The sequence below is a fragment of the Carassius carassius genome, chromosome 11, assembly GCF_963082965.1.
Source record: "Carassius carassius chromosome 11, fCarCar2.1, whole genome shotgun sequence".
Taxonomy (NCBI): Eukaryota; Metazoa; Chordata; class Actinopteri; order Cypriniformes; family Cyprinidae; genus Carassius; species Carassius carassius.
This window is the reverse complement of record NC_081765.1, coordinates 10,704,216-10,730,705: the sequence shown is the minus strand read 5'-3', so window position 1 is coordinate 10,730,705 and position 26,490 is coordinate 10,704,216. Positions and strand designations below refer to the sequence as shown.

Genomic DNA, 26,490 nt, shown 5'->3' with positions numbered 1-26,490 from the left:
TACAAATAGGTTAAAATATGTAAAAGTGCAATGTATAAAGGTGCAATGGTCTAGAATTGTAGATTAAAAATAGATGCTAAAGAGCAAACACACACAAATGGGTAAACTATACATAAATCTTTATTTGCAGTAACCTGCACAAAACAATGTGCAAACAGCAGGAACAGGCAATTTTTTGTATGCAAACTATATACAAAGGCACAATTGTTTATTTTTTCTGCTGCCACTGAAACAGGACCTTGGACACATCAAACATTGCCTGCGCCCTGTGCTCCACTGGCACCCTTCGCAGCATGTCGGCAACAGTGTGCCCAAACCGGTCGCTCTCGTCATTTCCATGACTCAGTCTCTGTTGCAGCTCGACCCGCCGTTCCTCCAACTGAGCCTCCAACTGAGCAACTTGCATTTGGACCCAGTCCTCTTGTTCCTTCCTCTTCCTTTTCTGTTCCATCCTTGGACTGGGGGACTGAAGAGATGTCTGGGGGGACTGAAGCGATGTCTGGGGGGACTGAAGCGATGTCTGGGGGGGCTGAAGAGATGGCTGGGGGGACTGAAGAGATGGCTGGGGGGACTGAAGAGATGGCTGGGGGGACGGTGGACATGCTAGTTGGTCGTTATTGGCTGAAGGTCTCACAACAGCCGAACCATTGGAGTTTGTGCTTGAATCGCTCCCATCCTGCGATTATGAAAGAAATAGCAAATAGTGTAAGTTAGTTTTTTATATATAAAAGCTGATGCATCCAGTGTTAATTCACAGATAAACAGATAAACAGAGCTATGAATACTGCATATTCCTACATTGCAAATGCTACGTTGTTGCGTTTGTATTATCTGCAAGCCCAATATAATTACAATCTATTACATATAATATAAATACAATATAATTAAAACCCATTACACATGCTTTTTGTTTCCCAGGTATATTATTTTTGCACTAATCAATAACGTTACGGCGTGGAAGCATTGCTAGTTAAGTTAGCTAACCTAAAAACAACAGAGGTTCATAAAGGACGTGCATTATTTACCTTATCGTCAAAGTTTGACTCCGTAAGCCGGTGATTCACATGAGGTGCCAGCCAAGACAGGAATAAATAAAACGCTGGGACTTTTTTCCCTCCTGGATCCCCGCTCCTTGTGGCGAGCTTTTTACGGAGGCGAACGTACTTGTCTCGACAGTTCTTCCATCTCTTCATACAATCCGCTACATCCAAACTGACGTTGGAGGAAATCTCTCTCCACGAATTCGCTGCCACCTGGCAGTCTTTGTATTCTGCAGAAGACGAGTCATACAGATGGCTGTATTTCCGCACTTCTTCAAATAATCGCTCGGTCACTTGGTCCATTTCCATTTTCTTCACTGAACTTTCACCTGAACTTCTGAATTTAAAAATGGCGGGCGGTGCAGAAGAACACGCCGGAAATGCATAGCCGGAAATGCGATGCTACCAAGCCGACCAATCACAGATCTTGCGGTCCGCGTCGCCGCGACGCGTAGTTAAATTTTTGAGGAGGTGCGCATCAGGGTACGGTGAAGGGTACGACGTATGGTACACGTCAATGCGTATGCTACGCCGTACCTTCTACGCGCACCCGACGCAGAAGTATAAATTGGCCTTAAGTCACACTAATGTCTGAATGTCACCGCAAAATATCAAACCACATGGAATCTACAAACAGATGTGGCTGGAAATTATATAACTTCGCTTTTTTTAGACATTTTTACAATCAGTTTAATGAGCTGGTCTTGAGTGTATGGTTGCACCCTCTGTACTCTGTACTTTATTCGGTTGCATCATTTGGCAGCTAATAGGTCAAGCTCTCCTAAAAGTAACATTGTCGCACAATTTGGCATTTATCCCCAATGAACCAATAGTAGCCTTGAAATAAGCCAGAAGTTGTGTTGAAAAGCTATGATTCTGAGTTTATCCTTGGTCTTATTTTGGCTCACGTGACTAACAGTAAAAATGTTTTTCCATTGAAATACTATTCTACTTAAAATACATTTTTATATCTAAATAACATTCAGAAACTTTATGTGAAATTAGTATAGATCAATAAATAGTAAATAATGCTTCAAATAAGAAACAATTTATTACATTTATTTATTTACTTAAGAAGTTTATTGATTTAATGCAAACATATTGAGCATTGCGCAAGTTAGTGCCCCTTTATATCAAAACTAATTTTGAATGGTGAAAAGGTGATTATTTTTTTTTTTTTCATGACTATAAAGTCAGTTCTCCTTAAGCACACACAGGAGTCCTATCAGAGTAACAACAGGTGTTGTTCATGACATTAACCCCGTACATGATCCACTATTTGACAACCACAAACTACTTTATTCAAACTTGTTTAACAAATGTAAAGTTTCCAAAGAGCTTTTGGGTACTTTTGGGGTCTAAAGCTGTGCTTCACACAAAAAACTGTCCAGTTTCAGCTTACCTCAATGTTGAAGTTTTTGTCCTCTTTGTCTTCTCTCTCTCAGGCATCGTATCTCTGATATCCTTGGTGGTTCTTTCTTACGACCGCTACAGCACATTGACGGTGTACCATAACCGTGGTCCAGACTATCGCAAACCTCTTCTGGCAGTAGGGGGTTCGTGGCTTTACTCTTTGATCTGGACCGTGCCCCCTCTTCTGGGCTGGAGTAGTTATGGCCTGGAGGGTGCAGGAACCAGCTGCTCTGTTTCATGGACTGAGCGTACCGCCCAGTCTCGTGCCTACATCATCTGTCTGTTTCTGTTCTGCTTGGTCATACCAGTACTCATCATGGTCTACTGCTATGGGAGATTGCTGTACGCAGTCAAACAGGTAAACTGCGGTTCTGTGTTGTGCATATAAAAAACAGCTCGGAATAGGGATGGACAACTGATTATATATTTATATATATTACTTGAAGAAACCAATCCAATTACTTTTGAGGCTTAATACTATAGAAAAAAAAAGTTTTTCAGTTAGTGTGTTTCAGCTTGTTTATTTTCATTTAAAATATGGCATGCAGTTGCTTCAAACAATGATATAAACATCATTCAGTGTAAATTGTGATAATCGTAATTAATAATAACAATTACAATTTCTAGGGAATAATCAACAATTATGATTTTTGCCATAATCATGCAGCCCTGGCTTGGGATTCAAAACTCCTTTTGAATCTTTTACTGAATTTGCAAATGCTCTGACAGGATCTCAAGATGTTTGAAGATGCTGCCAATTCTGTGGACGTGCACTGCTTTATCCAAACTCAGAAAGCTGAAGTGTTAATTCAGAGGAAGTAGACGGTTTAATTGGTTGCCGAAAATTGTTAATTCTTTGTTAAATGTTTGTTTAAACCCATTTTAGTAATTATGCGCAAGAGAAGAAACCAGCAGAAAACGCACTAGAAAACTTGTGTTATGTTGTGTAATGTCAAACACTGAAGATGTTTGCATTTTTAGCAAATGTAGTAGCTGCTCAGGAGGACTATGACATATTTGGACCTTGTCAGATGCAAGCTCGTGAAGTTTTTTGTATTGGGATATATTCTCCATCCTGAAAGCAATAAAGGAGAACTGAAAGGGGCTTTGAAGGAAGAAATAAGCTATATGTTGTCATGGTTACTGAACATAAAGTAAGAAAAGGAACAGGAAAGCCTCAGTTTATATAAATACATACAGAGAAAACATAATTCTTTCAGCATGTTCTGTGGTGTCTGGTTCCTCGTGCAACCTGTTAAGAGTGCATGTCTGGTTCTTTGTGCCTGTTTGTGCATCAAGATGTCATTAATGTTTATGGCAGTATGATTGGATTTGGATACTGTATTACCTGGGCGTCCCAGTCACTGGAGTGTAATTGATTTCAGTTGGCTGCTGTGAGGAGGATAACATTCATATTTCATTCTGGCTTGAGAGGGACGAATTTATCCATCCAAGCCAATGTGACAGATCCCCATACAGTATATTCAGTTAATCATGTTGAATTTCTGATGCAATATTAATCAGACATTTTCCTATACACTCACATCTGTGACTTGCTGGGTGAAAATATGAAGCTTATATATGCTGCTTCATGTATAATGTGAAGAGGGCATGCAATAAATTGAGTACTAGGAGACATTCAGACATTCATGATCCCATATACTCGCATGCAAAGAAACATACATCTGTCACATGCAAAGAAATGCCATTTCTGTAGAGGGAGGATGTGTGCTTGTTACAGATAAAAGGGACTAGAAGATAAATTTACTTTCTGTAAATGACAATTATTTAGTGTAATTAGAGAGCCAATTTTATTAGTTATATTTACATAGAGCAGTAATTTGTTAAAAATTCAACTCATAGCCCAGTTAGAATGAAAAGGCTTAACAAATGTTGTCTAACTGAGTTTGATCCAGATTAAAATGTAGGCAGTCTTATTAATTCTTATTTATGATTTTTGATGCGTTACGCTAGCAACATAATAAAAAGAAATTTTAGATATAAAAGGGTAAATTTCAATATATACTTTCTCTTTGGAGTTTTATAAGCTGCTTGTGCATAGATAAAATCCCTAAAGTTGCAAAGACTAAAGTCTCAAACTCTTCATAAAAGTTAAGACTCATCCACACCCTCCTAAAACGCCTCATTTAAACATGCCCCCACATCTCTACGTCACTGTGTGGGAAGATTTGCATAACACCGCCCAAATGTTCACGCAAAGAAAGAAGGCAAAACTTTTATTCTCGCTGTAGAATTGTTGCTGCTGCCCCCGCCATGTCGCAGAGATGCTGTGTGTTTGGTTGGCCTTCCAACGAAGACTACGCGACTAGAAATCAGTGGTTAAGTTGTATTTACAACATTGTTCCAGCACAGTTGCTTGTTCCTTTTCTCGTCGCGCCGGGAGACGGCATCACAGTATGGTAAGGGGCGTAACATTTCCATCACATGCTTGAGGTATTCAGCCAATCAGCATGCACTTCATTCACTTCATTTTTCAGAATGATGAGCTTTGTAAATAATCTATTTAATATTAATATTCATTTAATTTAGTGAAATTACTAATATTTTTGATGCATTTACTTTTTCAAGATTCCTTGATGAATAGAACATAATAGATATACTCTGTATACCTGCATATAGACAGTTTCAACGGCAACAACATAAACAAACGGTACTGAGCATGCACGGTTTTGTGGCCCTTACTTAACTTCTGGTAGACTTCCGCAAATAATCAATAACAACAACAGCGAACTCCCTCTAGAGTAGATTTCTAATAATAAAATATCTGTCACTTATCATGAGTTTGTTACAGATCCTTGAATTCTTGCCTGGAAGCCAAGCCTCTCTTCGCACAGCGGTTATCCATTCTTGCCATCTCGTCTGGTCTTAGGAAACCGAAACATTTTTATTTTTGACAAGGCGTTTGTTCCAGATATCAGGTTGCATCCCACACCAAAACAAGCTGAGCCCAACTTCGGTCTACTCATCACCTTAACTTTAACTGCGTTTGTAGTCTGCACCATATTACTAGTGAGACCACTGATCCATATATAATTACTATATAATATTATATAATTATAATACAACCCGAATTCCGGAAAAGTTGGGATGTTTTTTAAATTTTAATAAAATGAAAACTAAAGGAATTTCAAATCACATGAGCCAATATTTTATTCACAATAGAACATAGATAACGTAGCAAATGTTTAAACTGAGAAATTTTACACTTTTATCCACTTAATTAGCTCATTTTAAATTTAATGCCTGCTACAGGTCTCAAAAAAGTTGGCACGGGGGCAACAAATGGCTAAAAAAGCAAGCAGTTTTGAAAAGATTCAGCTGGGAGAACATCTAGTGATTAATTAAGTTAATTGATATCAGGTCTGTAACATGATTAGCTATAAAAGCTTTGTCTTAGAGAAGCAGAGTCTCTCAGAAGTAAAGATGGGCAGAGGCTCTCCAATCTGTGAAAGACTGCGTAAAAAAAATTGTGGAAAACTTTAAAAACAATGTTCCTCAACGTCAAATTGCAAAGGCTTTGCAAATCTCATCATCTACAGTGCATAACATCATCAAAAGATTCAGAGAAACTGGAGAAATCTCTGTGCGTAAGGGACAAGGCCGGAGACCTTTATTGGATGCCCGTGGTCTTCGGGCTCTCAGACGACACTGCATCACTCATCGGCATGATTGTGTCAATGACATTACTAAATGGGCCCAGGAATACTTTCAGAAACCACTGTCGGTAAACACAATCCGCCGTGCCATCAGCAGATGCCAACTAAAGCTCTATCATGCAAAAAGGAAGCCATATGTGAACATGGTCCAGAAGCGCCGTCGTGTCCTGTGGGCCAAGGCTCATTTAAAATGGACTATTTCAAAGTGGAATAGTGTTTTATGGTCAGACGAGTCCAAATTTGACATTCTTGTTGGAAATCACGGACGCCGTGTCCTCCGGGCTAAAGAGGAGGGAGACCTTCCAGCATGTTATCAGCGTTCAGTTCAAAAGCCAGCATCTCTGATGGTATGGGGGTGCATAAGTGCATACGGTATGGGCAGCTTGCATGTTTTGGAAGGCTCTGTGAATGCTGAAAGGTATATAAAGGTTTTAGAGCAACATATGCTTCCCTCCAAACAACGTCTATTTCAGGGAAGGCCTTGTTTATTTCAGCAGGACAATGCAAAACCACATACTGCAGCTATAACAACAGCATGGCTTCGTCGTAGAAGAGTCCGGGTGCTAACCTGGCCTGCCTGCAGTCCAGATCTTTCACCTATAGAGAACATTTGGCACATCATTAAACGAAAAATACGTCAAAGACGACCCCGAACTCTTCAGCAGCTGGAAATCTATATAAGGCAAGAATGGGACCAAATTCCAACAGCAAAACTCCAGCAACTCATAGCCTCAATGCCCAGACGTCTTCAAACTGTTTTGAAAAGAAAAGGAGATGCTACAACATGGTAAACATGCCCCGTCCCAACTATTTTGAGACCTGTAGCAGAAATCAAAATTGAAATGAGCTAATTTTGTGCATAAAATTGTAAACTTTCTCAGTTTAAACATTTGCTATGTTATCTATGTTCTATTGTGAATAAAATATTGGCTCATGTGATTTGAAAGTCTTTTAGTTTTAATTTTATTAAAATGTAAAAAACGTCCCAACTTTTCCGGAATTCGGGTTGTATAATTATAATAATATATAATTATAATTGTTATATACAGTGAGTCGATAAACACAGACCGGAAGTTAACTTAGGGCCAAATGCGTGACCATGGCAATGCATATATATATATATATATATATAGTTTATTTACCTGCATTTCATGTGTCCCAGTTCCACAATTACACAAAGCAAGTGTGATTACAGTTGTCAGTACTAGGAGTTCTATAGGTGTGTGAGTGTCTGCAAGTGTAAACAGGAAAGGAAGATTTTAACAATGGGTAGAGAGAGGAGTTAGCCTAGATTACTCTGAAAATTATTTTTGTTTTTCATTGATGACTGAGCTCTCAGATAATTACAGACTGTCACTTTGTCCTTTCTGAAAGGCATTAATCAACTGATTATTATAAAATGTAATTCAAAAATACTCCTATGAACATTGTAACTTTTCCAACACTTTTCCGGTTCAAGAGCTCTCTTTAAGCATTGGTAAGGAGGACCAGGTCTCATTTCATGAAGGGTCCTCATGAAGTAAAAGTGTCAAAGACAAATAAACACGTACCTTTGCATCCACACAATTCAAAAAGGACAATAAACATGCCTTCATAAACGTAAGGTCATAGTTTCTGAACATTACGGATGGATGAAAAAACAATGATGATACTGTCTGGCCACTAAAATCAAATAATAATGTTACAGCCCACACATTTTTTCCCATGCTGTGCAACCTCAAAAAAAATAAAAAAAATAAAAAAACATGGTAAAACATGTTAATAGCTACTTAATGGTCTTTTTTGTCAATTCATCTGTGAACATTATTCCAGATAAACTGTTTATCTTTAGAATTTTTGTCTTATATCACAGGGCTCTCAAATGCTTGGTTGTTGAACATTCTAAACTGTGAAATTGAGTGCTGCGGGGCTTTTTGTAGGCCATCATCCTGAAGTCAATAGGTTTTTTAAACCGGTTATTGGTTAAACACCATTTTTACAATGGACACATTTCTCTTGATACCTCACATGCAGTAATCATCCCTGTGTCTCTGTCTCAGGTAGGAAAGATACGCAAGACAGCAGCACGGAAACGGGAATACCATGTTTTGTTCATGGTTATCACCACGGTGGTGTGTTACCTTCTGTGTTGGATGCCGTATGGGGTCGTGGCCATGATGGCTACATTTGGCCGGCCAGGAATCATCTCACCGGTGGCCAGCGTGGTGCCCTCTCTCCTCGCCAAGAGCAGCACGGTCATCAACCCGCTCATATACATCCTGATGAACAAACAGGTAATGGCACAAACTAATTCATATCCATTTCATATGCTAACTAAGGTTGATGTGCATGTATAAAAGTTTTCTCCTGTAATTATGACCAAGCTAATAATTTTCAAACTTCTTTATTAACAAAAATCGGGAGTATTTTGAATATTCAATTAACCACGTAATTAATACGCGTTCTGATTTTTCAAGTTTCAAAAACTGTTCTTTTATTCAAAACAACAGTTATTGAGATGGGAAAAGAAATGCGATGTCAGTTTACATCTAAATGTTTATTTGATAATATTTACTATAATAATGACAGCAAATTATGCTCAATATACAATCAACTTTAATAAACCAAGCCCCAATATTCACCGTAAATATGTAGTTAATATTACTAAGTATTTGTGTAATCACACTCAAAGTGTAAACAATATTAATAGTTTATTAATAAAACACTGCTATTGCTGAGGCATCCTGGTTGAGAACGTCTCAGGTTACGAATGTAACCTTGGTTCCCCGAGTAGGGAACGAGACACTGCATCCTCTAGGAGGTGCTATGGGGAACACATCACCAAAAAACACCAACAAGTTGGCCGATGACAGCCTCTGACGTCACTACCGGCGCGGCTATAAACAGACACAGGGAGAACACGTCATTCACTTCTTTGTCTGAAGCTTGCATCCGAAGCATGGCAGGGAGCTAAAGGATCAGGGAATCATGGCGAACACTAAGTACCAACTCTACCATTTCCATGGAAGTTGCCCCTGGGACGTTTAGACGGCGTGACAGTACCCCTTACGGCCAAAGGCCTAAGCTATATACCCAACTTAATCATTAGGGCCTCGGTCTGGGGTAGAGCTGAAGGCTTGGAATCAGGAAAGATTTGTTTAAAGGGATACGGCTAAGAACCTAGCATTTTATACCAAGTCTTGCCTGTCACACAGGGGCTACCGCTTGCTTTCGCATAAGCTTGCTGAAGGAGCTGTCTCAACAGATTCCTAATAGCAACACCCTGTTTAGAAAGGTATCCGAGGATACATAGGTGGAGTGGCGCCCAAGATGAACGGGGCTTTTACCAACTCAAGAAAGGGCACGAAGCAACCGCGTGAAGCCCTCACCATATAGGATTTTAGAAAGAACGCAGAATACTAGCGTGCAAACTTACTACAGTGGGTATTTAAGAAAGTGTGCAAAGACTTCACGTGCACACTTAGCATAGCATGGATTTTCAAATATTGTTCTAAGGAGGGGCTCTCATGGCACTCTGGTAGAGCAGCTCATAGATGGAATGGTGCATCTCAAAACAGTATGTTTGAGAGTAATCAACTCGATCTGTGGAAATAATGCTGGAGTTATCAGTCTCAGTCTCATATAAGAGGAGAACTCCGAATTCAGAGTAGCACGCTCATAGGCGACCCTTTTTGGAAAAGGGGAGCACTGTTAAACTGACACGAGAATTGCCCAAATAGCCCCTCATGTTGAGGGAAGCGATGCTTGAAGAGTATAAACAAATACACACTGGCGGAATGGAGTCCAAGGAACCGAGGTCTAATCATCTCAAGAAAGGGAATGAGGCGGAGCACGTAACCCTTACCATACAGGATTTCAAAAAGTGCGCAGAGTCTTGCGTGCACACTTACCACTTACGTGGATTTTAGAAAGTGCGCAAAGTGTTCACATGCACACTAACCACCATGCGTGTGTAACTAAAGGTTCCTAAGCATTGCAGAGGTGCTGAACCGCACGGGAGAGGCAAGCTCACAGTTTTACAAACCTCTGGCGAGGGGAGCATCACCTGAGGAAGCATATACAAGAAGACTTCTGTAACTGCCACCTCCACTTCCCACTGGATGCGACAGCACAACTAAGCGGCCAGGAGACTCCTCAGGGTGACCTGGCTGGACATCCATAAAATTCCCTGCAGTACTGTGCCATGCCTGATGATCAAGGAGGCTCCCGCAGAAACCTGTGATCTCAGCCGCCAAATACCGGAACATGAAGCTGGATGGCTGGTGCTGACGATGTTTAGTAAACACTAACTGAGCACCTGAAAGGAAACTCACAGAGTTTATTGGTAGACAAATAACCACCAGCAATTTAATACACAAGTAAATACAGAAAGGGTTACATACTCACCCACCCTTCTGCGTTGGAGCCCCACTCAAGGGCTGCCTCCTTTTAGTCCGGATCATTAGTAGGGTGGTTGCTATAAACATAGAACCAGCCAAAAACATTATAGGTCCAGCATAGGAGACTGTTATGCGAGTGGTTTCCACCTAACTTCGATCAGGTTGAGAGCTGGTGGTTACAGGGGAGTTAGGAAAGGGGGGGGGGATAAAAGCAGAAGTTAAAAATCCCTAAAGGGAATGAGTAGATACCTCGGTATCGCTCTGATTCAGACGAGAACGCTACCTTGTCTGGATCACATCCCTTAGGTTCTGCTTACCTCCTTGTGACCCATGATTCCTCTTACCCCTGGGGGAGGAGTGCGAGTCACGACACTAGCCTTCTGTGCCCGTCTTTGATCCTCAGATCGAGGCAGGCCAGGACCCCTATGTTGTTTGGGCTCAGACCTGGACCTTCGTGGAATGAAGGATCTGAAAGCAGCGGAGCGCACCTTCGTCTCCCTGAACTTCTCGATCACTGTCTCAACGGAAATACCTGTAAGTTCGGAAGGCAAAACATGAGCATCAAGAAGAAAGCCTTTTCTTTCTTCCCGATGTCTGCCAGGTTCATCCACAGACGTCTCTCTGCCACCACCATGGCCGCCATAGTCCTGCTCATGGCAGAGGCGGCCCACTTGGTAGCATGGAGAGAGATCTGTGGCGCGGCGCAGCTTGGCTACCTGATCAGGAGAAAGGCCCTCCCCTCTATCCAGGTCTCTTAGCAGATCAGTCTTGATATGCTTGAGACACCAGCATAGTATGTTATAAAACCACAGCCTGACCTGCTGCTGCATATGCCTTGCCATTTAAATGAGATGTATTTCTTAAAGAGGCTTAGACGGCAAGGAGGGATATTAAGAGTATGTCTCCCCCGCAGAAAGAAAGCTCTTTCTATAGAGAGCATCCTCTCATAGCCGTTTTCGCACAACTCTTTATGCCGAAACCGATGGATGCGAGATGAAAAAGGCCTCTTTCATTTCTTTTCATTCTCTGTATGGAGATAAACGAGAAATGGAAGGCTCACCTGAGCTGGAGGGCTATGATCAGAAAGATAACGATCATCAAGGTGGCCTCACGGCGTCACCTTGTTAGCACACTTTCATGGCAAGTCCAACTTTGCCGTAGCGCGATCCATAACCTCCAACAGGTCTACATATGCAGGGCAGGAGAATTGAGAAGGCTCAGCCTCAGCTTCTTCACCATCCTCAAATATCTCCTGCTTTTCCTGGGTAAAAACCCAGCAGGGCACTAACCTCAGTATCAACTAGGGGTGTCACGATTCTTCAAATCCTCGATTCGATTGCATTTTCGATTCTAAGGTCACAGTTCGATTCGATTCTCGATTTTTACATTTATTCTTTTTAAAGCACAGATTGTCATTTTTCAAACTAGACTTTTATGCAATATAATATCTGACCTTTGTTTGCAATGTACCACACTACATTGTCAAATTTAAAACTTTTATTAACAACATAATGTAACAATAACTTATATCTTTAGTCAATTGAAAACTTAAAATAAACTGCCATCCAGTTTCTCTTTTGTAAGTGCAGTCTTCTTCACAAAAGATGTCATTCAAGTTCACAACAAAACAAACAAAAACAATAAAACAGACATGTCCATAGTCTCTGAACAATTAAGTGTCTTAACCTATTTCCGAACAGATGAACATATACCACACGGATAACTACTTTTTATCCCCTGAGAATGATGACTGTATTTTTTCATTCTTTCATGTTCTTCCTACAGATGGATATGTTGTTTAGAGCTGCTCTTTGAGTTGTCAAAAACATTAACATTTTTTATAATAGAACAACACAAGACAACTGTAATAATTTTGCAGTTTTAAGTTCTTCTTAAAGAGGAATATGGAAAGAGAACTGCTAAAATATTACTACAATAATGCGTTCTACTTGGGATTTCGTAGCGTGGCTCTAGCACGCTAATTAAATGCCTAAAACCGGAGTTTTCCACCACCGAATAAGGTCGCATGTCCGCGGCTATGAATACTCCTACCACACGCGTAATTGCATTTGCACGAGTTGAGTTGCTTGGAAGTTTAATTCCAAATGAAGACGGAAGAGTAGTTTGTGTAGTTGTTGGTTTAACAGATAAATCTATGTTTTTGTGGTGCCTGCGGAGATGCCCTGCCATGTTAGTCGTGTTGCCAGTGAGAGAATATGGTACACGCACATAGCACAGCTTGCAAACTGTTGTTTTTTTGTCGACAACGCGAACGTTGTCAACATAACTCACTGGAAATCCAAAATACTTCCACACCAGCGACTTCAGTGAAAGAGGAGGGGATTCGAGTTCTGTCGATGGGTCTCCTGCATCTGCAGTTGCCATGCTATCTTTTGAGTGGCTGTTAGAGGAGGTTGACTCGCAGCACTTCCACACGTGTTTTTTTCCGCTTGGCAAGTAACCAGACGCAACATGGGGGCGTGACAGCATCGATGATTCCATTTTTTAATTCGAAGTTTGAGACTGTGACTTAATTTCGATCGATTTCGATCGATATATATAAATATAATTCTCTGGTATCTTACAGATACATGTTGTCTAAATTTTTATTATTATTATACATTTTAATCAAACAACAACGACAACAAAAAAGAGACAAGAATTTGGTAGGTTAAGGGTTACTGGATCAAGTAAAGGTGAAGGTTTTATTATACAAACAATGGTCAAAAGACTATTTAAACATGTAGTGGTTTGAAAAATTAATTCAATGACAAATGTATATTAACATATGGAGAAATAAACATTTTAAAACATCCCATGGCTTTTGAAAGGGAACTGGCCTGTAATAGACAATTGCAAATATTTACAATCTAAAGATAAATACTTTTTCACATACATAACATTAGCAGGGGAAAAACAAATAAAAGTATGTGTGGTGCAGACTTTATATACAGAAAACAAGGGAAAAAATAACTGACATTTAAAGAAAATTTGTTAAATGTATATACAGTAAGGAGAAAATGGAAGGTATAGAAGGGAAAGGAAAATACATTTAAAAGATGTGGCAAGGAATATTGGCACAGATACACAGCACCACAAATTGAGTACCATTCAAGTATTCTCTCTCTCTCTCTCTCTCTCTCTCACACACACAAACAGGAAAAAAGCAAGTTTGACAGTCCTCTGAATTGTACCATGCACATCCACCACACAGCATTGAAGTTCGCCAATGAAATCACCTCAGTTTCCTCTTTTCAAAGGTCATATACTCAAAACAGACCTAAACCTACAGACTCCGCTCACATTTCCCATTATAGGCTAAATCAGGAGTGTCAAACTTTTTCCCTGAGGGTCATAGCCCAAAGTTTAGCTCCAACTCTACAATCTAATCAAGTTCTTTAAGATCATTTAAACTAAAGATTGGGGTGTTGGAGCAGGTTGGAGCTAAGCTCGGCAGGACTGTGGCGATCCAGGAGCTGAGTTTGACACCCTAACTAAATCCTAACATTTCTAGAACTGTAAAGTTAATACTATGAATACTAACAAGCACTGTAATGTACATCCCCGCCCCCACTCCCTGAAAGTAGTCATATCACCCAACACATTAAAATATATATATATATTTTTTTTTACAGTGAACACTTGAAATAATACTCTTAAAACAGCCATGTCTCCAGTCACCATGTCTCGTCAGTGAGAAACAGGGACAGTGTTTATGCCGCTAAAACACCTCTTGTTAAAGGCTTAGAAAAAGACATTCACAGAGGAAGGACACACAACTCTGCCTCTGATCGTAGACCGCGAAAAAGACTAAAGAGAAAGTAGCAGACAGGTTTAGTCCCTCCATAGTTTCACATGACCATTTGGCCATCACAATGATAAACAATTGTCAGGCAAAGCCTTGGCCTGAAGGTTGGCATACATTACTGTTCAATTTTTATTTTATTTTTTCTTAAGAAACTAATACTTATAATCAGCATGGATGCATTCAGTTGATCAAGTCACAGTAAAAACATGAATAAAGTCACAAAAGATTTCCATTTCAAATATATGTCATTCTTTTGAACATTCTATTCAAAGAATCCTATCATGGTTTCTGCAAAAATATTCAGCAGCACAGCAGTTTTAAATATTGATTATAAGAAATATTTATTTGAACACCACATCAGCATGTTAGAATGATTTCTGAAGGTCATGTGACACTGATGTTTGGGGCAACAATGCTAAAAACTCAACTGTGCAAATGAAGGGGGAAAAAATTACATTTTAAAATATAATAAAATAGAAAAAACTTATTTTAAGTTGCGATAAAGTTTCACAATATCACTGTTTTACTGTATTTCTGAGCAAATAAATGCAGCCCTGGTGACCATAGGAGAAATTATTTTTAAAAACAAAAAAAGGGGAATGACCCCAAATGTTTCAATGGTATGCAAGTTTATATGCTCTTGCTCGGTCATTTAATTTCCATTACCCTGTTGATTAAAAAACACTATTTAATAATCAAACTGTCACAGACTGGAGGCAAGTGCACTGGACTGCATTGGTCACACATGCCAGACAACAACGGCCAGCCCAACAATGAGTCATACTGAGAAGATTTTACATCCAAACCTAATTTTGTATTCCACTGTAAAAAACAACAACAACATATTCTTCGGTTTTTCTACATCTACAATCCCCCAACATGAGGAAATAGGACAGAGTAAAGGTCAAATATTAGCTTGACAAATCTCTGCGTATCATAGTACTAGAAGGAAGATGAAATATTTCACCATGGTGAGAGCCGAAGCTTCAGAGTATCATGAGCTCCTGAGTGAAATCACTCTGCTTTTGAAGGATCCATCTACACAGAGTAGGAAAAAAATGATTGATTCATTTGCAACTAGTTCACCGAGACATTCTGGAAGAGGCTTATGAGTTAGGCATAATGTATTACAGCAGAAAGTGACACCTAAAAAATAAATAAAATACAAATCACAACGTTATGGTGTTAAAAGCTTTAAATCTGTCAGTATGCAGAAAAAAAAATCTTTAGACAGATTAATAAAGCTCATTTTAAGACAGAGTATAAATCTAGTCTTTGTGCCAAAATGTATTTATGTGATTGCTTTTTTCCCCCGACAGTGTAACTTTCAGTGTCTATGACTGCTAATACTTTAAACCCTGTGAAAAACAGAGTTCCATTAAAAATAATCAAATAAAATAAAAAAAACACTGTTTTTGATGGCTTTTACCACCACAAACATCCACAAACCTAAAAAGCTTTTCTTATGACGTATCTATTGCTGTTCTGACCATCTTTAAGCTTAGGCTCAGGAAATGCATTTTTGAGTGAACTACAGCACAAGGTTGGGTCCCGCAGAGCACCATTTATAGTCTATGCAACATGGTCCGTTCTGAACCGCCTCAGTGCGCTCCTGCATCAATCTGCAGATCACTTCTGCTTTACAAAGGCCGGTCCTGCATCTTTCTGTTCAGGGCTCACAGTGGACATTCTTGAATCCGGGGAGCGTGACTTTGCCTTTCCGTTTGAGATCGTCCTCGGAGCCGATGTTCATGCGCTGGATGAGCTTTTTCTCATAGAGCAGGGGATGGTATGCACCCAGAGTGCAGGCAGCATCGTAGTAACGCTCGTGATAGTGGCACAGGTCTGTCTGTCGCAGTGAAGGAATGTACTCGTACACGTGAACCTCTTCACACAAGGACATCATCAGCAGGATGCCTGAAAGACACACAAAAGAAGACATTAACAAAGCAGCCCACACACAGTGACAGAAGAGTACATCAGATTAGGGTTAAGGGGAGGAGAAAAAAGTTTCTTATTGAGAAAATAATTCTATAAAATAAATCATTTTATATTTCAATAAATAAGTAAAAAAAGTAATATACTTGAACTTGAATTGTATAAATAATTATTACATATTAATGAATATCAATTATAATCCTAATGTGTACACCATATTTTCCAGAATTTAAATTACATTTTTTAATCATCTGGACCATGCTGCGAAATGCCAAAGCAAAGTAATGCAATCAATGTCAAGCAAATGTAGATTTTATAGCGCATTTCCCACATGCTGTAGTTTCATTTTTGCTATAAATATTTTAGGCTAGGAATTGATATATTATTTTAGTTTTATCATATTTATCTAGAAAATAAATTGTACTATGTCAAAATTTGCATGTTGCAAGAAAAGTGTGGAAAAGTCTAAAGAAGATCACCAATTACAAGACACCACCCCCCAGCACTGTGGAAAATCAACGACTGGCAGACGATCTGAACGAGTTTTACTGCAGGTTTGAAAGAACACCCATCACCTGCCCTGAACGCCTCTCCACACAACCGTTCACACCAATAACAACTCCTGCAATCAACCCTGAATGCCTCTCCAAACAACCGTTCACACCATTAACAGCTCCGGCAACCCATCCTGAACACCTCTCCAATCAAACACTCTCACCATTCACACCTCCTGCATCCCCCCTCTCCCCCACACCTGTAATACAGATCAGCGAGGATGCGGTGCGCCAGGTCTTCCAGAAGCAGAAAAGGAAAAAAGCACCAGGCCCAGATTGTGTTACACCAGCCTGTCTGAAATTCTGTGCTGATCAGCTGGCCCCCATCTTCACAAAGATCTTCAACAGATCGCTGGAGCTGTGCGAAGTCCCTTCATGCTTCAAACGCTCCACCATCATCCCCATCCCAAAGAAACCCAAAATTACAGGACTAAATGACTACAGGCCTGTGGCTTTAACATCCGTAGTCATGAAGTCATTTGAAAAACTGGTGCTGGTCCACCTGAAGGACATCACTGGACCCTTGCTGGATCCTCTTCAGTTTGCCTACAGAGCAAACAGGTCTGTGGACGATGCAGTAAACATTGGACTGCGTTATGTTCTGCAACACCTAGACAGAGCGGGGACCTATGTGAGGATCCTGTTTGCGGACTTCAGCTCGGCTTTTAACACGATCATGCCAAACCTCCTCCTGCCCAAACTAACTCAGCTCTCCGTGCCCACCTCCGTCTGTCAGTGGATCAACAGCTTCCTGACAGACAGGCAGCAGCTAGTGAGACTGGGAAAATACACATCCAGCACCCATACAGTCAGCACCGGAGCTCCCCAGGGCTGCGTTCTCTCCCCACTGCTCTTCTCCCTGTATACTAATGATTGCACATCTAAGGACCCCTCTGTCAAGCTCCTGAAGTTTGCAGATGACACCACACTCATCGGCCTCATTCAGGACGGTGACGAGTCTGCTTACAGACAGGAGGTTAAAGAGCTGGCTGTCTGGTGCACTCTCAACAACCTGGAGCTTAACACGCTCAAAACAGTGGAGATGATTGTGGACTTCAGGAGAAACCCCCCTGCACTCCCCCCACTCACCATCATGAACAGCACTGTGACTGCAGTGGAGTCATTCAGGTTCCTGGGCACCACTATCTCTCAGGACCTGAAGTGGGACATTCACATTGACTCCATTGTGAAAAAGGCCCAGCAAAGGTTGTACTTCCTTCGCCAGCTGAGGAAGTTTAACCTGCCACAGGATCTGCTGAAACAGTTCTACTCCACATCATCTAATCCATCCTCTGCACTTCAATAACTGTCTGGTTCAGCTCAGCTTCTAAATCTGACCTCAGAAGACTACAGAGGGTAGTCCGGACTGCTGAGCGAATCATCGGTTCAACTCTCCCATCTATTCAAGAACTGTACTTATCCAGAGTGAGCAAAAGGGCTGTTAAAATCACTCTGGACCCCTCACATCCAGCACACTCCCTCTTTGAACTGTTGCCATCTGGTCGACGCTACAGAGCACTGAGCACCAGAACGACCAGACACAGAAACAGTTTATTCCCTCAGGCAATCCATCTTATGAACAGCTGATACACACTGAACACACTACACTTTATATTTATATACACATACACTTAATTTATCTAACACACATACTTAGTATACACTTAAATTTTGCACATAATATACATGTACATACATAACTGCATTTTTGTAATATACCTGCCTACTAGGGCTGCAACTAACGATTATTTTGATAATCGATTAATCTGTTGATTATTTTTACGATTAATCGGTTTATGTACATATTTTAGTTTTTTCCATTTTTTCCCCAAGTAAATTATTAATAAATGGTCTTTATCCTTCAGCATAGATTTTTAAGAGATTTTAACCATTTTGCACTGTCATATCCTAATCAAAAATATACCTGGAGTTGTTTTATTGTGTTAGTAATCCTTTGTCGAACTCTTCTGCAATCAGAACACTGACCCATACTCTAGCAAATTTCACAAGGAGATTTAAAATAATGTTTTCACCATGGCAGTCCTTAGAGCTCCTAAAGTAGTTTAACATCCCGAAACGAAGCTTATTAAGGAATCTTTCAGAACATATTTTCACGAAGAATAAGGATAAAACAGAATAAAATTGCAGTGCATTGTATTTTATTATTTACTGGGAAACAGCTTTATAGCTTTTGCTGTGAAATTGTAAACAATCCTTCGAATAAAGTGCCAGTGGCATGAAACCTGAATGGAACTCACAATTTAAAGTAAAATCCATCAGAAGGTTGTCCAGAAAAAAAAATTGGACAGTCACACACAAAAAACCTGCTGTGTGAAAATGAGCAGTGAATACTTAGAAAAAAAGTGCATTTCAAATATCTTTAAACATTTACCTCTCTCATTCAGTCATAATTAGGCTGCACGACTGAATTTTGAACTGGTAAACGACAAACTGATCACAGAACATGTTTGTAAAGCTTTAAATGTTAACTGTTAAAAATCAATGTTATCAGCTTTTACGACTAAACATTTGCAAACAACATTGTACTGGAGAATCTGCACAAATAAAAGTCTTAGGGGCCGTTCACATATCGTGCCTAAAAACGCGTGGAAAACGCTAGGCGCGCCGCTTTCTCCTTCTTTCCAAAGCGCTCGGGCAGAAGCGCCCCTGAGGCGTCTGCCTTTGATAAGCAACCATGACGTGCTCTCTCCTTGAAGACGCAGAAATTTCAGCAAAGGATAAATGGATTTGCAGCTCAAAAAAATCGCTTGCAGTAGCTCTGCTACTAAATTTATTTCAAAATGGAAATCCATATACAACTATGATAAGCTGTTCCTTTCATCTTGACTGAGCTTTTAACGTTGTTATGGGAAAGGATGAAGCTGATTGGTTAGTTCTTTTCACATGACCCGCGATGCGCTTGCAGCATTCTGAAAAGTTGAGATGTTTTTAACTCGATGCGGTGCGGTGTTGGAAATAACAACTTGAGCGTGCAAAAGACGCGATATGTGAACGTCCCCTTAAACAGTTCAGTAGTGCAGAGTTTACAGGTTACTCTTCTTTTTTGAAGGCTCAAAGAAAAGTACTCCCAGTCTCCCACATCCCGCTAAATGCTGCAGGGACGCTGTTCGGGAAGCACGTGACATAAAACGAGGCCAGCTATTGGCTATTCGCTACTTCTCCTGCTGTACTGGCTGAGTAAAACCTCCGGTGGCTCATTACTGCTACACTTTGGTCACCGCAGATTTGAAATATGCACGAAATGAGCCGCTTACGGCAAATAAAAGTTATTTAGCAACGAATCGATAACTAAATTAGTTGACAACTATTTTAATAATCGATTTTTATCGATTAAATCGATTCGTTGTTTCAGCTCTACTGCCTACAATTGTCAATTTGTATATTGTCATTCCTTATCTACTTATTTGTATTTTTTGTATTTTTATATTCTTTATTATGTGTTTTATGTTCTGTCGTTGTCATTCTGTTGTACTGCGGAGCTTCTGTCACGAAAACAAATTCCTCGTATGTGTAAACATACCTGGCAATAAAGCTCATTCTGATAATGTGCCAACAAATAAAATGTTTATACTAGGGCTGACAATGTTAAATTGTTAACGCATGACATTAATTTAAAAATTCTTCAAGCAGTCATATGCTGTCATTTAAATTTTTCCTTCTCTTTGGAGTGTTACAAGCTGTTCGTGCATTGATAAGGTCCCTAAAGCTGCAAAGACTAAAGTCTCAAACCTAAAGAGATATTCTTTATAAAATGTAAGACTGGTCCACACCCTCCTAAAATTCCTCATTTAAGTAAGTATTGTTTATTTATATAGCACCTTTCAAGAGCAAGTGTCACAACGTGTATATATATATATATATATATACACACACACACAGTAGGTAGACAGCCTAAATGGGCATTACCCTTGCATTACCCATGCTGCGGCACTGTAATTCAGTTGCGTGTTAAAATAATTCGCGAAACTACCGCCAGGTTAAAATTTGTTACTCTGGGTTAACAGTAATGAAAACTATTTTATACTTCGGCACAGAGCCTAGGCTTTCCAGTTTTTTTTTCTTTTCTTTTTTTTCTTCATTGCATCTGAAAATTACTTCATCACATTCACTTCACGTGCTCAGGCGCAGATCCGCCTCTCGAGTTGCTCAGCTGTGGACGATTTAAAAATGTTTGATATAAAGGTTGCTGTCCCATTTTATACAGGAATTGTTCATTTAAAAAAAAATAATTATATTGTTAGTTCTAATTATATTGTTAACACAAGTTCATTTAGGCTATTTAACATGCACTGTGACATTTTACCATTTTTACTTATAAACTCCTTGAGAATATAAAGTTAGTTTAATAGTATTTCAATTCAAGTTTAAAAAAAAGGTTTTAATTGCTTAAATTATTTTTATTAATTAATAATATGTTATCATGTTTATTCTTTAAGAAAATAAGGGAAAAAATAAGGGACGATCCGAATATTTTTTTGCTTCACCTATTTATGTAGGTTACAATTATATATATATATATATAAAAAAATAATAATAATAAAATAATGTCATTAAAAATACCATTGGTCTGAGTAAATTTGACCATTATAGCATTACTACTTTAAAGGTTAGTGATTTATGAAGTGAAAATACTGTGCAATTACAGCATAACAACTGAAGGTTTATGAAACATTAGCCAATAAAGCATTTTTTTAAACAACTGAACTTAAAGTTGTGAACTAAAATATAATTTCAACCATACAGCATGTGAATAAATAAAATGCATACTTTTCATAACATTTCATTATTGATAAAATGCATAACGTTTCTGGTGTTTGGATTTGTACTTCAATATAATGAGCTCCAAGTATAAGAATAGCCCTAGACTAGTTTCTCTCTCGCTCTCGCTCTCTCTCTCTCTCTCTCTCTCTCTCTCTCTCTCTCTCTCTAACAGCATTAGCTCAATGAAATACGTCTTCCTTTAGTTAGAATGAATGTTTTCCTGCCTTGCTAAATTGTTGGTCTCATGGTCAATAAGTTGTATTCGCCTCAATCTGATTCAGTAAAGTCAAATCGCAGACGGTGGAACTGCCTCACTGAGCGGAGTCCCGCGCACTGTGAGGCGGGAACAGAGGATTCCGCTTGGTCATAAAGCCTTCCGCAAACTCTATGTTCACAAATAGCAATGATTTTTGTAAAATAATGATTCATTATCAATTGATCATTTTTTATTATCATTATGGTCTTGTGAAAATAATAATATGGGCTGCGAGAAAATAATGAATACAAAGAGTAGTGCTGCTCAGTACAGGCATGTTTCAGCCCAGTAACACACCGTTCCTCAGAGCCAAAAAAAACAGACCGAATTCAGTTCAGCTGGAGGGGGTTGGGTTTTTGGGGGTAGTTATGTGTGGCTTGTGGGGGTCGAGATAAAGGTGTGAATCTCTTGCTCTTTCATATGGACAGTGTCTTATGAGGCTTTCACTTGTTGAACCGGTTTATATAGGAATGTTATTTTGGTTATAGACTAAAAAATGGTCTGCCCCCACGTAAGATTTTTCTAGTTCTAGTCATTCATTTGTTATATTCAACTAATCAGAGGTTTATATTAAATTTACATAATCAAAACTTAATATATTCCGTGCTCAAGCACATGCATTAAGTTTGCCACAAAGCACATGCAGAAGTAGTCTAATAATTGTGAATAATGAGACATTTTAATTATTTATTAATAAACAAATGTTTTCTTGTCGGCTGCAGGATGAAATTCACAGTGCTGGCTCTCTCCGACAAGAGAAATGCAACATTCAAATTACACAATTCGTTTTAGTTTAAAAAAAATTTCAAGCTTTCTGTAGATATATTTTTAATGTATGTGAGACACCACGATATTATGTTAATAAAAAAATTGAAATTCATTATCAGAAAAAAAATTCAAGTAATGAGACGGCGCCTCCCTGTCATTGATGCACATTAATAATTTTTGCACAAACACTTGAATATGAGTGTCGTGGACTTAAGCAGTCAAATGTAACAAATCAGCGAGGCAAAACTGATGTCTATTTGCGAAAATGTGCTTTGATGCACTTGTTTGATAACTTGTGGTTAAAGCGCCACTCAGCGGTCAAAAGCTGCAAATGCACTTTATAGGCGCCGCGGCGGTAAAAAGGGCCTTTTGAATGTCTAAAGCAGCCTGCAGCAATTAGGCTATTGTAGAACGTAGCCTACACTTAACTCTGAAACTTTTAAACTGTCAGCAAATCGTTTTTGCTATTTTTTCTATTGTTTTACATGTTCTTGTTAAGAAATACGGACATGTAAACATGATCGGGGGAAAGTCGGCTCCTTAGTCTGTTAACAATAAGGCCGGCCGCGGAGAAAACGTGCTCTGACGGCACAGACATTGGCGGGACTCACAAATAAAGGTGTGCTAAGCGAATAAGTTTTGTGAAGCGCTTCGTATTTTTGTCTCACCACTGAATGGGATCCTCATCTGGTGGAATACATGGCTCCAGCAAGAACTGTTCCCACTCGTCTCGGCTGGACTCTCTGTAATCATCGCTGAAGAACTGGCTCAGGCTGCATCCGCACCACTTGCATCAAGTGAAATGTTCTGATAATGTTCAAAAACGTTTTTTTTTCTTACTTCTCTCGTGTTTTCATCGAGAAACCTGAGATGTTTGTGCCGAGGGTCTAGGGCAGACGCGAGGAGTTTTCACTGCATTCTCCAAGTTAGCGGTGTTTATTCGTTGCTTGAGCGTTGCCGCAACAATGTTCTTGAATTCGGTCACTTTCTGTGACTCTCCACGGCATATTTGAAGTACTGTAGAAGACCGCAGTTCTTAGGGGCCGTTCACACAGTTAAAACATCTCAACTTTTCAGAATGCCGCAAGGGCACCGCAGGTCATGTGACAAGAACTAAACATTCAGCTTCATCCTTTCCCGTAACAACGTTGAAAGCTCAGCCAAGATGAAAGAACAGCTGATCATAGCTGTATATGAATTGCCATTTTGAAATAAATTTAGTAGCAGAGCTACTGAAAGTGATTTTTTGTGCTGCAAATCCTTTTATCCTTTGCTGAAATTTCCGCGTCTTCATGGAGAGAGCACGTCATTGTTGCTTAGCAACGGCAGACGCCTCAGGAGCGCTTCTGCCCGAGCACTTTGGAAAGAAGGAGAAAGCGGCGCGCCTAGCATTTTCCACGCCGTTTTTAGGCTTGCCTCTTATTCATTCATTAATTATTTTTTGCTTGCATACATCTTCAAATATGCTGTGGAGAATCACAGAAAGTGACAAAATTAGGTTTTATTGTGAACTTTTTTTTTTTTTTGCGAAATTCGAATATCATTTTTTTTTGAATAATTAGAGCAGAACGAATATTCGAATGTTCGACTATCCGTGCACACCCCTAGTGTGTGTGTGTGTGTGTATATATATATATATATATATATATACATACATACACGTATATATATATGTATATGTGTGTGTATATATATGTATATGTGTGTGTATATACATATATATATATATATATATATATATATATATATATATGTATGTATGTATGTATGTATGTGTGTATATATACATATGTATGTATGTATGTACAGTACAGACCAAAAGTTTGGACACACCTTCTCATTCAAAGAGTTTTCTTTATTTTCATGACTATGAAAATTGTAGATTCACACTGAAGGCATCAAGGGCTATTTGACCAAGAAGGAGAGTGATGGGGTGCTGCGTCAGATGACCTGGCCTCCACAGTCACCGGACCTGAACCCAATCGAGATGGTTTAGGGGTGAGCTGGATCGCAGACAGAAGGCAAAAGGGCCAACAAGTGCTAAGCATCTCTCGGGGAACACCTTAAAGACAGTTGGAAGACCATTTCAGGTGACTACCTCTTGAAGCTCATCAAGGGAATGCCAAGAGTGTGCAAAGCAGTAATCAAAGCAAAAGGTGGCTACTTTGAAGAACCTAGAATATGACATATTTTCAGTTGTTTCACAGTTGTTGTTTTTTTTTTTTGTTATGTATATAATTCAATATAATTCCACATGTGTTAATTCATAGTTTTGATGCCTTCAGTGTGAATCTACAGTTTTCATATTCATGAAAATAAAGAAAACTCTTTGAATGAGAAGGTGTGTCCAAACTTTTGGTCTGTACTGAATGCGTGTATATGTGTATGTATGCATGTATGCATGCATGCATGTATGTATATAATATAATATATATTATATCATTTGGATCTTTGGTGTCCTTCTGGAGTCTCCAAGTGTCCTTTTTTTAGATTAAGATTAAAATTAAAATTAAGACCTCTTAATTTATCTCAAAATAAACTGTCAGAAAATACAGTTGTGTAATAAATCACCCTTCAATTTTTTGGTTTACTTTACGGGATATAGCAAATGTTCACAAAAATGATCTTGTAAAAAAAAAAAAAAAAAAAGTGAAAGAAAAGATAAATGGTACATGCTTAATTTCATGATAATCCACCATAGGTCACCATTTAACCTGAACCCGATTTGTGGTGCAAATCTGCAGTTGCTTAGTTTGAAAAGCATTCATGTTTTTGAGACCGTGCTGAAAATGTTTCTCAGGTCTCAACGGTCTCTTCTCTCTTCTTTTTGTCCAAAAGTTCTACAGGTGTTTCTGCGTCCTGTTCTGCTGTCAGAGGCACTTGATGCAGAACGGTCACTCCTCCATGCCCTCCAAGACCACAGTTATCCAGCTCAACCGTAGAGTCCTCAGTAACATGGTTGCCTGCACCGCTCCGATCTCCACCGCCATCCACAAACACGACTGCAGCACTCCTGCCTCAGAGAGGACCAACCCTCCAGAGGTCACCACCTAACCTGACCCCTCCCAGCAGCCATGATGTCAAGCCTGCTTTGTTGTACTGAATGTAGCTTTTCAGTCGCATTCAACTTTTTATTTTCCTGGGCTTCTTTTACAGCTGTAATACTTCATTGTTAATCAAAAACAAAAACATTTAAAAACATGAAAAAGCATTTCATTGCCAAGTAGTCAGGTCTTTTGCTGTGCATGAAGAACCTTGAGTGCTCTCACTTTGCTGTTAGAAAAAAAACCAAACAAAAAAAGAACAAAAAAAAAAAACACTGCACAAGGACCACAGAACAAGATAGTGGCAAAGAAGGACCTAAATGTACACTGCGAGATATTGCATTAGTGTAAGCACATAGTTCGGTGTGACAAGGCTGCATCAAACACAGATCAATTTAGTTTTATGCCAAACACATCCATAAAATAGAAATTGTTGTTTTATTAAAAAACATGCCCATTTTATAAAAAAAAAAACTGTCCTAAAATGGTTAAATGTTGCTAATATATTTTCAAAGTATATCTACAAAATTGCATTACCTTTAAGATGTACACAAGCATATATACACTACAGTGAAAGAGTTAAGGGATCAGTAAGGTTTAAGGCTTTTATTCAGTAAGGAAGGGCACATTCAATTGAACAAATATGACAGTATTGACGATTTTATGTGGTTACAAAATATTTCAATTTTACTTTCTTTTATGGAATTCCCTAAAAATCCTCTAAAAATTCAACTTTTGCATCAAGTGAATAAATTACATTTTAAAAAAAGAAAACAGTTATTGAGTTTGTAGTAATATTTCACAACATTACTGTTTTTCCTGTATTTTCTG

At 39.1% G+C, this 26,490-nt stretch overlaps 2 protein-coding genes across 3 annotated transcripts in view; one reads left to right on the top strand and one right to left on the bottom strand.

Annotated features, from left to right (window-relative positions):
• Window positions 1-26,490, top strand: part of LOC132152750 (vertebrate ancient opsin-like) — a 405,745-nt gene that overhangs the window by 30,142 nt on the left and 349,113 nt on the right. The window contains exons 2-4 of the mRNA XM_059561616.1: window positions 2,486-2,811; window positions 8,170-8,403; window positions 25,454-25,657. Coding sequence (XP_059417599.1) covers window positions 2,486-2,811; window positions 8,170-8,403; window positions 25,454-25,657 — 764 coding nt within the window. The remainder of the gene's footprint in view (window positions 1-2,485; window positions 2,812-8,169; window positions 8,404-25,453; window positions 25,658-26,490) is intronic.
• Window positions 14,740-26,490, bottom strand: part of LOC132152748 (beta-galactoside alpha-2,6-sialyltransferase 2) — an 86,370-nt gene continuing 74,619 nt past the window's right edge. For both annotated transcript variants that reach the window (XM_059561613.1, XM_059561612.1), the window contains exon 6: window positions 14,740-16,234. In XM_059561613.1, the coding sequence (XP_059417596.1) occupies window positions 15,987-16,234 (248 nt within the window). In that variant the 3' untranslated portion in view covers window positions 14,740-15,986. The remainder of the gene's footprint in view (window positions 16,235-26,490) is intronic.